Source organism: Porites lutea, chromosome 13, assembly GCF_958299795.1.
Source record: "Porites lutea chromosome 13, jaPorLute2.1, whole genome shotgun sequence".
Lineage (NCBI taxonomy): Eukaryota > Metazoa > Cnidaria > Anthozoa > Scleractinia > Poritidae > Porites > Porites lutea.
This window is the reverse complement of record NC_133213.1, coordinates 21,118,978-21,134,451: the sequence shown is the minus strand read 5'-3', so window position 1 is coordinate 21,134,451 and position 15,474 is coordinate 21,118,978. Positions and strand designations below refer to the sequence as shown.

The 15,474-nt window shown below is 40.6% G+C and overlaps 1 protein-coding gene across 1 annotated transcript in view; it reads left to right on the top strand.

The window, feature by feature from the left end:
* LOC140923708 (dynein axonemal heavy chain 6-like) overlaps window positions 1–15,474 on the top strand; it is a 69,779-nt gene that overhangs the window by 10,056 nt on the left and 44,249 nt on the right. Inside the window, exons 11-31 of the mRNA XM_073373784.1 lie at window positions 247–355; window positions 680–800; window positions 1,543–1,694; window positions 2,749–2,901; window positions 3,497–3,598; window positions 4,717–4,866; window positions 5,691–5,819; window positions 6,524–6,637; window positions 7,060–7,203; window positions 7,725–7,934; window positions 8,367–8,480; window positions 8,955–9,053; window positions 9,604–9,784; window positions 10,202–10,298; window positions 10,843–10,947; window positions 11,820–11,902; window positions 12,627–12,715; window positions 13,051–13,197; window positions 13,529–13,639; window positions 14,309–14,434; window positions 14,864–15,019. Of these exons, the coding sequence (XP_073229885.1) occupies window positions 247–355; window positions 680–800; window positions 1,543–1,694; window positions 2,749–2,901; window positions 3,497–3,598; window positions 4,717–4,866; window positions 5,691–5,819; window positions 6,524–6,637; window positions 7,060–7,203; window positions 7,725–7,934; window positions 8,367–8,480; window positions 8,955–9,053; window positions 9,604–9,784; window positions 10,202–10,298; window positions 10,843–10,947; window positions 11,820–11,902; window positions 12,627–12,715; window positions 13,051–13,197; window positions 13,529–13,639; window positions 14,309–14,434; window positions 14,864–15,019 (2,692 nt within the window). The remainder of the gene's footprint in view (window positions 1–246; window positions 356–679; window positions 801–1,542; window positions 1,695–2,748; window positions 2,902–3,496; window positions 3,599–4,716; window positions 4,867–5,690; window positions 5,820–6,523; window positions 6,638–7,059; window positions 7,204–7,724; window positions 7,935–8,366; window positions 8,481–8,954; window positions 9,054–9,603; window positions 9,785–10,201; window positions 10,299–10,842; window positions 10,948–11,819; window positions 11,903–12,626; window positions 12,716–13,050; window positions 13,198–13,528; window positions 13,640–14,308; window positions 14,435–14,863; window positions 15,020–15,474) is intronic.

Below are 15,474 nucleotides of genomic sequence, written 5' to 3'. Positions count from 1 at the left end.
TGTCAAGGACGGGAACACAAAACAACAACTTTCCTTTTCTTTTGCTGAACTTTGATGCAGTCCTTTAGAATCCGCCTCCAAAAAATTGGCCAGCATTCGAAGAATTAAGCGAGATGGAATAAGCGCGATAAAGTTTGAGGCAGCGCAAATTCACTTTTTAAGTGACGTTTTCGAAGCCGTCGCCGTCATTGTTGCTTAAGCTCTCCAGTGACCATTCTTACTTTGGCTTGTTCTATCACCTACTAGGCCATTTATCAATGGTAAAGTTGAAGAGAAAACTGCTGGCGACGGACCTAGCTTGGCGACCATGTTTGAAGATGATAGGCATCTGCAGGGAATTATACAAAACATCAAGGTTTGTGGAATTACTGAAATATGGCTTCCCCTTCCCACCCCTCCATGTAATGTTGTGTTGCCGTTCGAGCTACCTGTCGATAAAAGAAAACAAACAAACACCCTAAATTTAAGTGGAAGGGAGGGGTGTGGATTATTTTATTCTCCAAAGTTACCCCATTGGAAGACAATTTCTCAATAACATTAATTTTGTCGCCGATTGTAGCTAATCTACAGTGTAGTGGTCTTGATACATTTTAATATCTAAACAACTTTTGCCGCCCGTTTGCTGAAGACTACTGAATTTTAAATGAGTCTTGTTGAATTTTTTTTGTCTTGCCTGTAGGATGCAATTTTATCTGCATTTGACTCTGCCTGGATGTATGCCAACACGTTTGAACCTTATCGCCAATTCTACCAGGAAAATGAGAGTCTGGACTTGGAAGCCATCAGAGAGGAAGAACACGGTATGGTGATCATGGCATTGATAGTGAGCCTGCGAGCAAGTTCCGGGTCCGGGGCGCTCTCTCCCCCTTCCCCCCACCCTGTTCCCATGAAAGCTACGGGGGAGCTTGCTCGCAGCCTATGCATTGATAAGGAACGAATGTTAGGAGGTATCCTGGGAAAACAAATCTAGAACAAGTCGTAAAAGTCCTGGAATGTTAAGAAAAAATGTTAAGAAAAATGCACGTTGTATGTCTAATTTTAGAATACTAACCTCTAAAACCCGCTTCACTCGATTTACTCCCCCCCCCCGCCCCCCCCCCCCCCAAAAAAAAACAATGTTGAAGTGTGGCCGGAACATTTTTGCTTCCGACTAAACAACATTCACCAGGGAGGGGTGGGGGGAGGGGTCATCATGGTGCCAAATTCGCAGGGTGGGTCTCCTGTGAGTAAGAAAGTGCAAAATTCTTAACACTTTTTGTCCAAGATTGTAGGCTTGAGATGACCTTGTTTTCACATGCCAGTGAACATGTTCACAAGGTTAAAACCATGAGAATAACAGGTTAATAGCAGTAAGGTTCGTAACAAAACAAAGTCGCCTCCAGCCTCATATCAATTCAAAAGTCAGAAGGCTGTAAAATGGCCTATCTGCACGACTGGGTGTTAAAGAAAAGTTATTTCTTAACGTGAACACATTCACGGTTCCTTAGCTATTTTGTGGCAACAAATTCTAACCTGCCGCTGCTATGTTTGTATTATAATTAGATGTCAGCTTCTTCTCAGAATCACTGGAGAAATACAACAATGAACATGAACAAGCGGTTGGTATCTTGGAACACAGATCCATCGGTATGATACTTGTAGATTGCAAGAAACTCAAGGAGGTTCTCATTCCATCACCACTTAAGTGCTTAGAGGTAAGACCGGCTATGCTTATTACTGCATGTCTGCAGAGGTTCCTTTCAACTTTTCTCTTCTAAAGTTGTCAAAAAAAGTCTCAGAATACATTAGCGAGGGGAAACAGCCGATATTTCGCAACGTCACTGGTTTCCTCGTGAAGTGAAGTCTGAGAAACGAGCGCAGAAATTCCATACTGATGACGTGTCACTACCCAGATCTAAGTAGTGCTTCTGATTGGTCGTGCTGAGTGAGAAATTTGCATCTTCCAATCAAAAGCACTACCCTGTTTAATGTATATAGTGTTGGAATTCTTATAATACTGAGTATACTTTTTAGGTACCGCAAATCCTTTATTAAGCCCCCCTATCTAATGAGCCCCCTCCCCCTTTTCAGAGGAAGAAAGTAAATAAGCCCCCCTCACCTCTCTTAATTATTCTTTACTAATAAATGATAGACTGTATTAATCAATCACGACTGTACAACTTCGTGTTGCACTTCGTGTGGACTGATCCGGGATGGCTTATTCACCAATTGGAAGTTCGGATTTGTTTTTGATTCTCGGTTACATGACCTCCAACGTCTTGTACTTGAGCTTTTCTACTTTGTACTCTAGTTCTGTATGGAGGACTGATACCATCGTCTTTTCTTAATTAAATAGGCTCTCCCCCCCTCACAAATAAGCCCCCACGTCTGTCTTAAGCCCCCCCCCCCCCCTCTCAAATAAGCCCGTAATGAGGGCCACGAATTTGTTAATGTTTTTACCCTCCATTGTGTTTTTCTACAATAACAAGGTTTATCAGGAGCGTGTTCACCCACCAGCATCCATGTAAACTTATTGGAACAAAAGAAAGTTTTTACGTAAGAAAAAACTTCAACTCCCACAGGACTGCTGGGACACCAACATGGCCGCCGTTTCAATGTTTTGGGACACCAATATGGCCGCCGTGACTTCATGCGAAAACACTGTATTACGATTCGTACCAGTAACATTGTAAAGAAAAATCTATAAAATACTGTACCGTTTGGTTCAGATTTTCAAACCATGCCTTGCTATTGATATTTTTTGTGTAGGTTATCAATGATATTTTACCCAAGCTTGCCAAGAAGAGAACGGACACACTGATGGAATTCTGTCAAGATGCACAGTTTAAACTAGAAGCTATTCCCAGTAGTACTGTGGAATATGTTGAGAGCCTTACATTCTTGGACGATATTCAAGAGAAGGTAAGTAATAACGAAGACTTAATGTTCATCGTAACATGAGTTTTTATCAAAGAAAATATTTTATAGCTCTTCAGCAGCTCACTATACGATGGCCCAAGAAACGACAGGAACCACTCCCTTCGTCCTGTCCCCCCAAAAGGGGAAAATGGAATTGCAAAGGCAAAGACAATGCCGTTTTCTTTTGTGGGATCTCTAGTGATCAGTAGTGTGCAATGTTACTGTAGTTGAGGCACACATAGATTGTAGTGGAGATTGGTTATGGAAGCCGGGAAGATCTCCACGAGTAAAGAAATTAGAAAGTTATCGACGATCTCTTTTCACCATTGATTAAAATAATAAACAGTTTTTAAGATCTATTTGTGGCGTTTTTTCTTTAAAACAGAGAAAAACAAACAAAGCCATCGATGCGTCATTAAATTGTCTCTTCTTCTATAGACAATAGCTTTGTACCATGAGCCTTAGAAACCACTCAGTTTTTGTTCAAAATGCAAGCTAGTTTTACCTTTACACAGAAAATACCAACATAGTCTATCACTCTACCTTTGCCCGGCTCTAGCCTCAAAATAAAAGTTTGTGTTAATTGCTTTATAACCAGGTGGATGATATTGAAAGAGATGCTACTGTTGTCAAAGAGCTGTATGATTTGATTGAAACCTACAAAGTACCGACTCCACCGGAGGATCTGGCCGTGTATCAGGTATGAGCATTACAAAGTACATCTAGCCGATTTTGGATCTAATTTAAAGTTTTGGGAAACTGCCCACCTAGCCCTCCCCTAAGTCAACATTTTGCCCTAAGTGAAAAGTAAGTGATAATGTTGACTTGCGGGAGGGGTGGGAGGTCAGTTTCCCTAAAACCTAAATTGATCCCCGATTTTTTCAATAACTAACCAAGCGAAATTTGCAGCCTTTTGAGCGAAAAGGGCCAAATGGGAGAGTTTTTACGCCTGACGAGCTCGAAAATCATCCCAGCGAAGAAAAAGGAAAGCGCGAGGAGAAAGAAAGGAGGAGAAGAGAAAAAAGCAATGTTTCACTCTTAGCTTTTATATTGGCTACTTATTTTGGAAAACTGTTGGACGGAAAAGGTGTATTTGGCGGTAACGTTTTCAAAACTTCAGCTAGACATATACATGCATCCGTTATTGCTTTGCCGAAAGCGGTTTTGCAAAGGTAATAAATCTTAGGTCACGTCTTGTGCTTTCGAAAGACCAAACAAGAACGAAATTTATCCATTTACATATTGGAACCGTTTACACTTATGGATGGTATCGTTCACTTGTGGAAGGAAGTCGAAAGTAAACACAGAAGTTTGCATGAGTTAACGTAATTACGGTGAAAGGACTCAGGGTAAGGACGTTTTGAGAGCTGGGTCGGTATTGCGTCGAACTGCATCATGGGACAGTTTTTGAAGACGAATTGTTTTGCCAGATTCCCTGAAAACAGTGTCCCCAAAACAGATTGTTGTTATTTTCAAACCCAAGCGGATTTTTGGGGACAACATTGTGACAAGTAGACCCGACACCGGACAGGACAGAATTAATAATGTTTTACTCTTCCTCACGTTATATATGCCTTAAAGTCAGACAATCTGTCCAGTAGATGGCATAACAGGTTTTTAGGTGATGGCATTCACCTCTTTTATAGTCTGCGAGCAGTCTCTCTTTTCTTCAGATTTTATGAAGGGAGTGCACGAGCGCGCGGGCGTTGAGCGGCGAAGCGCCTTCAGTCACGCGCGTGGGAAAAACAGGGACTTCTTGTGGTCCTACTCTATCTCTTTCACGATTTAATGTATTGGTTTGTTTTTACGTATTTGCAGACCCTTAGACCGACGGTTACGGCTGTTAGAAATGTGATTGATAAGTCGTTAGCAGAGAGAGATGCCAACATTGACAAGATGTGCACACATATCGATAAAGATGTTGTTTCACTGGGAAAGGAAGTCAAAGAAGTCAAACAAAAAGCGCAGGTGAAGTTGAATTACGAGGCTGCGTTCGATTGCAGATTGTACTTCAGGATAAGAATACGCATAAGTTTATTGCAAATCTCTTGTACCGTGATTTTTGGTCCACGTAAACGCTACAGTACATCTAAATATTTTATTAAAGCAGATTTCAGGCTATTGCAAAGCAATGAACACCAAAATTGGTGGTTTTAGAGTTTATTTCTTCTATTCTTGTCCCAGAATACGGTCAGTCGAACACATCCTAAATGACAGGATAGGAAAGTAATAAGCACAGGTCTACCACGCTGCAATAAAGAGCGCCGTCTTTATAATCTTTGTATTGACGACGTAATTTGAGCGTCACTATCCTGGTCATTGAGGCGTAAATTGTGAAAAAGTTTTTATCTATCGTTTATGGTGCCATGGGTTAAAAGTACCTGTTTTTACTAGTTTCAGGGTTGCTATTATCTAGTAAGATAAAAAACTTTTATGAACCGCAAAACTGACATCAAACTTCGCTACCACTAGGGCTGTCACTATGATTGGAAGGCGTCGGGTATATGCAATTGGTTGTATTTTCCTTTTTGTCCTTTAAAAATTGCCGGGGATCATGCTCCTAATAACCGGGGGGAAATCCCCGGTCCCGGCCCGTCATGACATCCCTGAGGGTCCGCAACCACTCTGAATCCTTAGCCAATCACAAAGCGCAACAGTGCAAGACCTTACTAGTCCTGGAAGTATATTGTAAATAAACACAGATTAAAAACTGCTTTATTTGCCATCTATTATGAAATAGCATTCTAACGACTTAACCCATTGACTCCATGACAATTTCATCGGCGCAATAGGATCCCAAGATCTTGGACTCCAGTTCCCTGTCTGAAGATATCATTCAGTACCTCGGAGGCCTCCTGGAGAAAATGGAGACGCTCAATAACCTGGCATCAACTTATAAATCATACCAAAAGAACTTCAAGGTGATTATCCTCATATAGTTATACCACCGTAGTAATCCTACGTATAAGCCCGCCCTTTCGTTTGCGGACTAGCACGTAGCAAGTGGCCATAGACTAGTCCAGTTTCGAGTTCGCTGTGACCGCTGAATTAAAGAAGTGAAGCCGCATTTTTCACAGGCTTAGCCTCCATCTGAAGTAATATATTCACAAATTCCAACGAGAAAAAGACCTGTTTATTACTCTGTCTATTGTGTATATTCAAATTTCAAACACTTACTTGCCGGAATTTCTGAGTATTTTACTTTACGTCGAGGCTAACCCTGTATAAATGTGCCGTTAATGTTTCTATTCAGCGGTAATTTTTAATTCGAAACTGGACTATTGACAGGAATGTAAAGATATACAGAAGAATTTAATAGAATCGATAAAGGTCGAAATGAGCCGGGGATGGGCACAAGTAGCGAAGGTTAACATGAAGAGAAATGTGGCGTTCAAGTCAAATGTTGTCCTCAGGTTTTTCAAGTTTAATTCAACTGTGTAATTCATGATGCTCTGTTTGTTATGGACCTGTTATTTCATCCATACAAGTCTTTTGTTTTGCCAAATGAAGGTTAAGAATTCGTTTTTATGGAAAACTGTGATCTATCTCGGGCTAATTTTTACCCCCTCCCCGTAGGCTTAGAGATGAGATTGTAACATACCTTTTGAATCATGCTTTTTACTAGGTTGAGGTGGCCAAGTTTGAAGAACTTGAAGAGGTTCATGCCGAACTGAAACTAAAACAGTCTCTATGGAATTCACTTGCGGACTGGGAAGTGGTTAATAATGAGTGGCTTGAGGTAAGATACATCACTTCTCCGGGGGTGTGAATATCGGATGAAACAGTCCTTCTCGTGTTTGATATATTACTCGTTGGTGTTTGGATATCAGATGAAACACTCCTTCTCGTGTTTGATATATTACTCCTTGGTGTTTGGATATCAGATGAAACACTCCTTCTCGTGTTTGATATATTTCTCCTTGGTGTTTAGATATCAGATGAAACACTCCTTCTCGTGTATGATATATTACTTCACGGCCGGTTTGGATATCAGACGAAAAATACTCCTACTCGTGTGTGTTATATATCTCCTTTCATGTTTGGATATCACATGAAACGCCCCTTTCTCGTTTTGATATATTACTTGTCGTTGGTTACACCGAATAAAACATCCCATCTTGTGTTTACTATCTTACAAAATACCTTGGTTTGTTTTTTCAGACTCCTTTTGAAGAGCTTAACCCTGAAACTCTAAGCAATCAAGTCATGAAATACGCCAAGACGGTGATGCAACTAGAAAAAGGCCTGCCACCTAACTCAGTGGTACCGATACTGAAAGACAAGGTGGAAGGAATGAGACACAAGGTATTGGACCAGCAGCAACTTTCTTTATACCCTCGATCTCGCAAAGATCTCTGTCTTTTAAGGGGCAACAGCTCAAAAAGGGGATGCGAGGGATTCTCTGTAATAGTTTTCCATAACTTGCAGTCCCAATTTCCAGTAGCCTCAGTTATTACGCATAAGTTATTTGTATATCCCAACCTACCTATTAGTGTAGGAAATGTTAAACGTGTTTTTTTCTTTTGCTTGGAGGTGTTTTTTTTGTTCCAGCCACCTTAGGAAATAATGGAAAATTCTGGAACTCTTTTGCAATGCTTTAACTTATCCCTTTAAGCCCCAATACCCACATACAAATTCTCCAAACCGATCTCCACACATTTTTTTAAAGAATGTGTTGAGAGAATTTGATAAAAGATCAAGGCATTCTCTCTTTGGTGATCGTTGTATTAATTCTCATAACCTTTTCTCTTTACATTGGATGAAGATTGTTAGGGGAAAATTGATGTTACTACTAAAAGGGTTAAAAACGTAATGTCTTATTTCAGTTACCAGTCATTACAAACCTTCGCAACCCAGCCCTTAAACCGCGACACTGGGAACACATTCAGCAGATCTTTGGATATCACTTCACTGAAGAAGAACCTCTTACTTTGGGACTACTCAATAAGATTGACGCATTTGATCACACTGAGGCCATTGAAGAGGTGTCGGGACAAGCATCCAGCGAGGCATCCCTAGAGGGAATACTGAAAAAGGTGAACTAACTTTTAGACCAGTCGAAAATTGAAAAAACCGTGGACGTGTCTATTTTATTTGAGCGAATCATATCTGAAAGCTGAATTCAAGTGTGCGAGCATCAAGCGCGATTTGAAAAATGCATACCGGAAGTTTCTTAGTCTGCGTACGCAATCCTTTTGGACCATAACGACTACCTTCTCAAAAATAACTTCGTACTTGGTGGCGCCTTTTCTGCCCACGTACCCCTCCCCTAAGCCAACATTTGCCCTAAGTGAGAAGTAAATGTTAATATTAGCTTAGGGGAGGGGTAGGTGGGCAGTTTCCCAGAAAGCAAAATTGATCCAGATGGGATAAAGGGGATTCAGTGAAATCTTTACTGATGTATGACGTAAATGTTCTGACGACTTCCACCTTTCTGTTGTGTTTTTCCTTTTCGTCCGTGTTTAAAGGTTGAAGATTCTTGGAAGCAGACAGAATTCATCGTGTTGCCCCATCGTGAATCCAAAGATGTATTTATTCTGGGAGGAATCGATGACATTCAGGCTTTGCTGGACGATAGCATGGTGAGTGAGTCAGTTCAATTGTCAAGTCATTCATTGGAGCTGATGTAATGATCCCCATTATACGTAGGAAAATGATTCTTGAAAATTACGAAGGTTTAAGATTCTTTTAAAAGTGCTGAAAGCACGAAACAAAATTTAACTGAAGAGAAAGAATTTAGCTGAACTATGTTTAGATCTCAAAAAAGGTTTTATTTCGCAAATAAATTCGTTAGGTTTTTCTTGTTTGTTTGTTTTGAAAGCGTGTATCCAAATTGTCTGATTTCATACTTTACTTGTATATGACGAGTTCATGATCAATTCTATGTCTCTGAACTAGAGTATCGCTCGTTTTGAAGATCAAATATCGCATGGAACGTTAATGTCGTCCTCAGCCCGTAATAAGTCATCTGATATGATGCACTTACGATCGCAGAAAAATCAGGATCATCTTGAAAGCAGTGAAGCTGTGTTGAAAATTTATTTCTTTACTTTTAGATCAACATTTCCACCATTGCTGGTTCTCGTCACGTTGGACCCATCAGACCAAGAGTGGAAGACTGGCAAAGGCAGCTGCATCTCTTCAGCGAAACACTGGTGAGATATTTATCAATTAATCAAAGAGTGCGCGTTGGACATAAGATGGTAGTTAGCTAACGAGGCGCGTAGCGCCGAGTTGGCTGTAATCATCTCATATTGAACATGCGCGAGTGAAATAATTGTTTTATTAAAAACGCCCACAAAATATCGAGAATTCTTCCCGACTTTATTCGCAAAAACAACCGATTTTCAGCCTGTCTTTAATTTTGAGCAGACCCGTACGGTTACCATATTTGGAGAGCATGGTACAATAGCTCAAATACCATGATGACTAAGCCAATCAGAGCTCTAGAATTGCGATATCCAATGATTCAGTAAAGAAAGCAGTAAATGTAGCGAGCGCTTACCGCGGAGAAACGCACGTGTTCACCTCATGATTGGGTTAGATTCAACTTCTGATTGGTTGTAAAAATGACGCGACTTTAGTACTGCTTACTAGTCAGCGTCATGCGTGGGATAGCGCACGTGAGCACCTTGTAAATGGCTTGTGATTGTTTGAAGAAAAAGGTGCGACTACTGCTGATTCGCCAAATCCTTCTTTGTCTAGGATGAGTGGATGACATGCCAGCGTAATTGGTTATATCTAGAGAGCATCTTCAGTGCTCCAGATATCCAGCGCCAGCTTCCCGCCGAAGCCAAGATGTTTTTAACAGTGGACAAGTCTTGGAAAGAAGTTATGAGAAAAGTGTACAGGCTACCCAATGCTCTCAGGGCTGCCACACAACCTGGTTAGTCATTTTATGCATGCGTACGGCCTTGTCTCGTCTGTTCGCTTTTTTCTCTTGTTCTTTAACTAGATAAACTTTTTAGTTTCTTAGCTGCCCAGGCAGACATGGGTTTCTAATAATTTCGAAATGTATGCCCGTTTTATACATGCAAAGCAGGTTTGAGTATAAAGGTTTGTTAATAAAGGCCAGTGTCAGAAGTAGATATGATCGTCTGGGTACACTACGTTGTGTTGTCTACCACGATGCGTCCTCTCATGCGGTGAACTTCCACACAGGTTTATATTAATTGATTAACTTTTTTGTAATCCATTTAAAGCAAGACGTGATACATCTTCCTCTAAAGCATCGATCGAGTTGAGTTGTGTAAATTATTTTTAAATGAATACTTCGTAACTCATGTTCTTATTTGTTTCCCAGGTTTATTGGAGATTTTTCAAAATAATAATGCTCTTTTGGACCAAATTCAGAAGTGTCTGGAGGCCTATCTGGAATCTAAATGTGTTATCTTTCCAAGGTACACATCATTGAGCTTAATATTCTGTCGTGAAATGATAAATTGCCAATCAGGGATTTATCAATTATTTCACTTGTTAATATAGTGACTGTCAAAGAGTAGAAAGATTAATTTTGAAAGGCCGTTGGGGCTAATGGTTTTGACTGTTTACAGTTGCATTTGCGACATAAAATTTCTTTTAATTGCGACCAAAAAGCAAAGAGGAGTAAAAGTTGTGAAATATATCTTGAAATGTTCATTACATCCAGAGCGGCGTTAGACAAAAACGATTCTGAGTCTCCGACGAGGTTTTGAACCCTTGAGAAACTCATGGTAAGCTTTTACTGCAAGTTTCTTATGCGATAACCGTCCCGCATACTGTAAGAACCGGAAGCGTGAAAGCATTGTTGATAAATGTGAAGGATGGAAACCTTCCATCTCGATGCTCACAGGTTCTTGTTGTGAGAGGTTTTTGTGATGCTGGCAGGTTTTGCCAATTAGTTGTTATTAATATCATTTTCAACCATTGACCGACATTTATATTTTACATTCCCTCTGACTATAGGTTTTACTTTTTGTCGAATGACGAGTTGTTGGAGATCCTGTCACAGACAAGAAATCCCCACGCAGTTCAGCCACATCTGCAGAAATGCTTCGACGCCATTGCAAAGTAGGTTGCTAAGTTACTGCAGCAAGTGTGCATCGCAGATGTTTAGCTTTATAATCATTTAGAAAGAGTAGAAGGAAATGCGCTCCGTAGTAAGTCTAGTATATACTTCTTATTAACCGTGAGTGAGGTCAGTTACAGGGAAATCTCAGACCTCGGCCTTAAGCCTCCTGTAATGACCGAACTGCAAGGTTAAAGATACTTATTGTATGGCCTTTTCGTTATGGACCTGAGCCTACGATCAATTAAAACCAACAACTGGTCAGCGGATAACTTAAAAAACATGTCACCTCAACGAGTTGTACACTTGAGCCCACGATACAGTCAGATGAGGCTGGTCAGCGGATACCCTTTTCGACAGCTGTCAACCGACCACAACATGGATGTCAATAAGGGTCTCCACTATCAAGTTAATCACAGATTGTATATGCCTTGGACACCTAGCTTGTAATGTCCGGTCATTACAAGAAAATAATGCCCGGTCATTACAGGAAAACAGCCAATCAGAGCGCGCGTACTCTTGTAGCCATATAATAAATTATTATAAAGCGCGTACTCTACTACACACGCGCGCTGAAGTGCTTTACAATTAACGTCCCTCAAATTTGGCTGAATAGACGATTTCCTCAATTTTCTTTTCTCTACAAGCAGCATATAGCGATAGTTCATGTTTGCAATCATCGTCTTTGTCATTCAGATATACCAACCACTGAAGCAGAGGAACCCTTTGTTTCAATAGACTATATGAGCCTCTGATTGGCACATTAGTTTGGAAAAAATAGTCAATAAAAGTGTGAATACTAGTGCAATGGGAACAACGAAATATTTTTATGCTATCTAAAATTGTATACTCTTGATTCCGAAATCTTTTTCAGACTGGAGTTTGGCACCACTGCGCAGGCGCCAACTACACCTCAATCAGGAGCAGAAAAGCCGCTGACCCCAACTGGAGACAGACGTGAGTGAAACAACGATTACAGTTTCGTGCTAGTAAGAGTTCGACCGATCTTGATCCGAGGCTCAAGCTGCAAATAGCAGTCGTTCATCAAACAATGTTCGGCTGAAATTTGCCCATTTTCGGAGTAAATCCTACCGGAAATTCGACTTGACGACTGGATCAGAACATTAATTCTACAGCTGAAGATCTCTATATAGTACTTTAAAAAATTAGAAGTCATAATATGCCAGACAACTACGACTAAACTGACGACTTCTTCAAGACGTCACGTGTCTGCTCTGAAAAGATTAATTATTTGCAGCCCTGCACGCTCACTCTCCTTTTTTGAGGTGGTGATGATGTCATTCGCCCCGGCAAAATTTGCGGGGATGCCAGACACGTGTCCCTAAATCCATTCACCTGGGCCGAGCTGTTCGAAAGGTGAATAACGCTATCCTCTCGATAAATCTCTATCCAGTGGCTAAAGAAGTAATTGGTTTCCTTAATACTTATCCGCTGGATAGTGATTTATCCGGTGGATAGCGCTATTCAACGGTTGCACAACCGGGGCTTGGTGTTTCACACAATCTCGCTTTATTAGGAGTGCGTTCTTTTACGTCGAACGCAATACGTTTAACATATAGGACGTTTTTCATAACGTTGGTGAGCTTTGAGGCTCATTCGATTTGTAGAATTCATTGAACAGTATTTAATATTCCTCATTTAATTGCTTTTTCTTCAACAGCCACCTCGGCCGGCAAGGCTGCTGAAACAAAAACAAATGATATCTTAGCAATGATTTCCCCAGAAGGAGAAAGAGTAGGACTCACCAAGGTAATAAATATAATTATTTCTTTCTTTGTCAACGAAAAAACCCTTTGCTGTCCATTTTATAATGAAATCAAAGGGCGCTTTCCAAAAGTCGGAACCGGCCGTTTTGAAATTTTGAGCTGTTTTAACCCTGCAGAAACATTCCACTTCGCTTTCTGCCATGTTTGTTTACATTCGCGTCCCCCCTAATAATCCCATAAATGCTCGCGCGCCTAGTTTGGGTCCCAGGCTATCACTCTTTTCCGAAGTGAGCTATTCCTTTTGTAGTCATAGGCAACAACAACAACAACAAAACAGTCAGCTAATTAGTAATTTGGCTACTGTTTCTTGTCCTTTAGGGTCTTAAAGCCCGTGGTAACGTTGAAGACTGGCTGGGTAAAGTGGAAGAATCTATGGTGTCATCACTCAGAAGACTCGCGAAAGCTTCTATTGCTGATTATGAAAGCAGACCGAGGGAGGAGTGGGTAACACAACACCCCAGTCAGGTGATTTGGTAGCGACAAGATACAATCTTACTCAAACGGGTTGGAAAGGGTAGAAGCTCTTGCTTCTATCCCCACAAGCCTAGTGTAGTGTTGTACAAATTTGAAATCTGTCAGCATTCTTTCAATACTTCCAACAAGGCTTTGGACTTACATTGTATTGGATCCAGGTCTGTCCTTGCTGGGTTTGTCTTGGCTGAACTTCATTGTCTAGAGCGCTTCTTTTATATATAGCGGTTTTAGTGTTATGGGGTATGGTAAAGATAGAGCGTTAAGACAACTGTTGTTGTTGTTTTGCATATCTGTATGTCTAACTTCTTATATTTTCTCGCAGATTGTTTTGACCGTCTCTCAAACCATGTGGTGTAGAGACATAACAGAATGCCTACTCACTGAAGGCGACAGATTAGGAGCCATGAAAAACGCTGAACAGATGTGTGTTACGGTACGTTTATACTGGAATCTGAATCGGCTTCACTGATACCCCTTTCTCAGTGGAAGGGAGAAACTGAAATCACTTTCTAGCAAACGTTCTTAGGGCGTTGTCTCTCGCGACTAAGCCCTTAGAAGGTCTTTCTAGGAGGCTAGGAGAGGATAGAATTACGTAAAAAACAGCGTTGATCAGTCTCTCAGGTGATCAAAAGGCGAGAAGAAAAGGGAAACTGGCTCGCGAGGACGCATACAGTTGTCTGGCACCTCTTTAAAACCTTTAATTTCAATGACGTCCTATATGTCGCAGGGATCGAGCGAAGGAAGAAGGAGACCCTTACATTCTCATGCCCACGTTTTGCTTTTTATTACTCTTACCCACAATCCCTCTGAAGCGAACGGATCCTGGGAACGACTTTGCTTCTGAACGAAAAAAAATTGTCATATAAACTAGTGTACTGTTATTTTCCTCAGATATTAAGAATAAACCGAGTGAGAGGGAGCGCACAAAGTGGCTTCTTGTTACGAAACCGACGCGCGAAAGTGTCGATATTTTCTGCCGGCACGTGCGTTTTGCGCGTTTTAATAGAAAAAGAGACATCTCGTTCACTTTCGAGCAAAATGCGAAGACGGGACAAGAGAGACTGAATGAATAATGGAAAACTTTGTATTTTGTTTTACCCAGAACCTGAACAAACTGGCAGCCCTGGTTCGTGGAGAGCTTCCTAAACTTACAAGAAACATCCTGTGTGCTTTGATCACCATTGATGTTCATGCCAGGGATATAGTTACTGGAATGGTGGCACATCAGGTTGGGTCACTTAAGATTGCTTTTAATCAAAATTGTTATAAATGATTTTTCAAATTGCACGTTGTACGATATTGTGGGAAAACGAATACCAAGCAAAAGTACTACTAAAATGGCTTGAGAAAACACTTTCTTTTAAGAAAATTAAGGAAACATTTTCAGGTAATTTCAACGTAATTGAAGGCACTAGAGTTTTAAGCGAAAACGTATGGGTAAAAGAACCCGCTCGAGTTCAACTTTTCAATCACGGTGCGCGAAGTGACGCTTACTAACTATGCTGTTGTATTGATGCTGGAATAACTACGCCTGTTTGTTGATGATGTCATGGGAAGAAAGGCTAAAATGTAAACAAACGAACTGAAAACATTGTGGTCAAGTAGTACTGCGAAGTATTGTAACTTTTGCATTTTTTTTCTCTCCGAACCATTTCAGGTTGATAATGTGAACAGTTTTGAGTGGGTAAAACAGCTGCGTTATTACTGGGACCCAGACCTGGATAACTGTGTTGTGCGCATGTCTAACTCACTGTACATATATGGTTATGAGTACCTTGGAGCTTCGCCTCGCCTGGTTATCACTCCACTAACAGTAAGTGGTTGGTTTATGTAATATTTATGCATATACAGAGGTTTAGTAGCTCTTGTATCACCCGTCCGGCATACAATCCCCTGCTAGCGCATAGCTTGGGTCGGTATGCGTATTTAGGTGGTGTATATGAATAGTTCATTAAAACTCTCTTGCAGTAAAAAGAACTGAATTATCGAGTACATTTTACAATCTTAAGGCAACTATTATCTAGAGTATAGTAATTTACAGTTATAACAATGAAAATAACAATTGAATCACTTAAAAAATTTAAATGTAAAGAAGTCCTCCACTCTCTTTGGTGACGCCGATTTTGTCTGCAGTTAAAAATTTAGAGTCCCATGTTCACCCTAAATCGCTTTTTGTCGCTTATCTTTTTGTTTGAAACGCTGCAACTGAAGCCTCGGATATACCGAAAAAAATTATGCCGATAAAAGTTGAATTTATTCCCCAGTGGT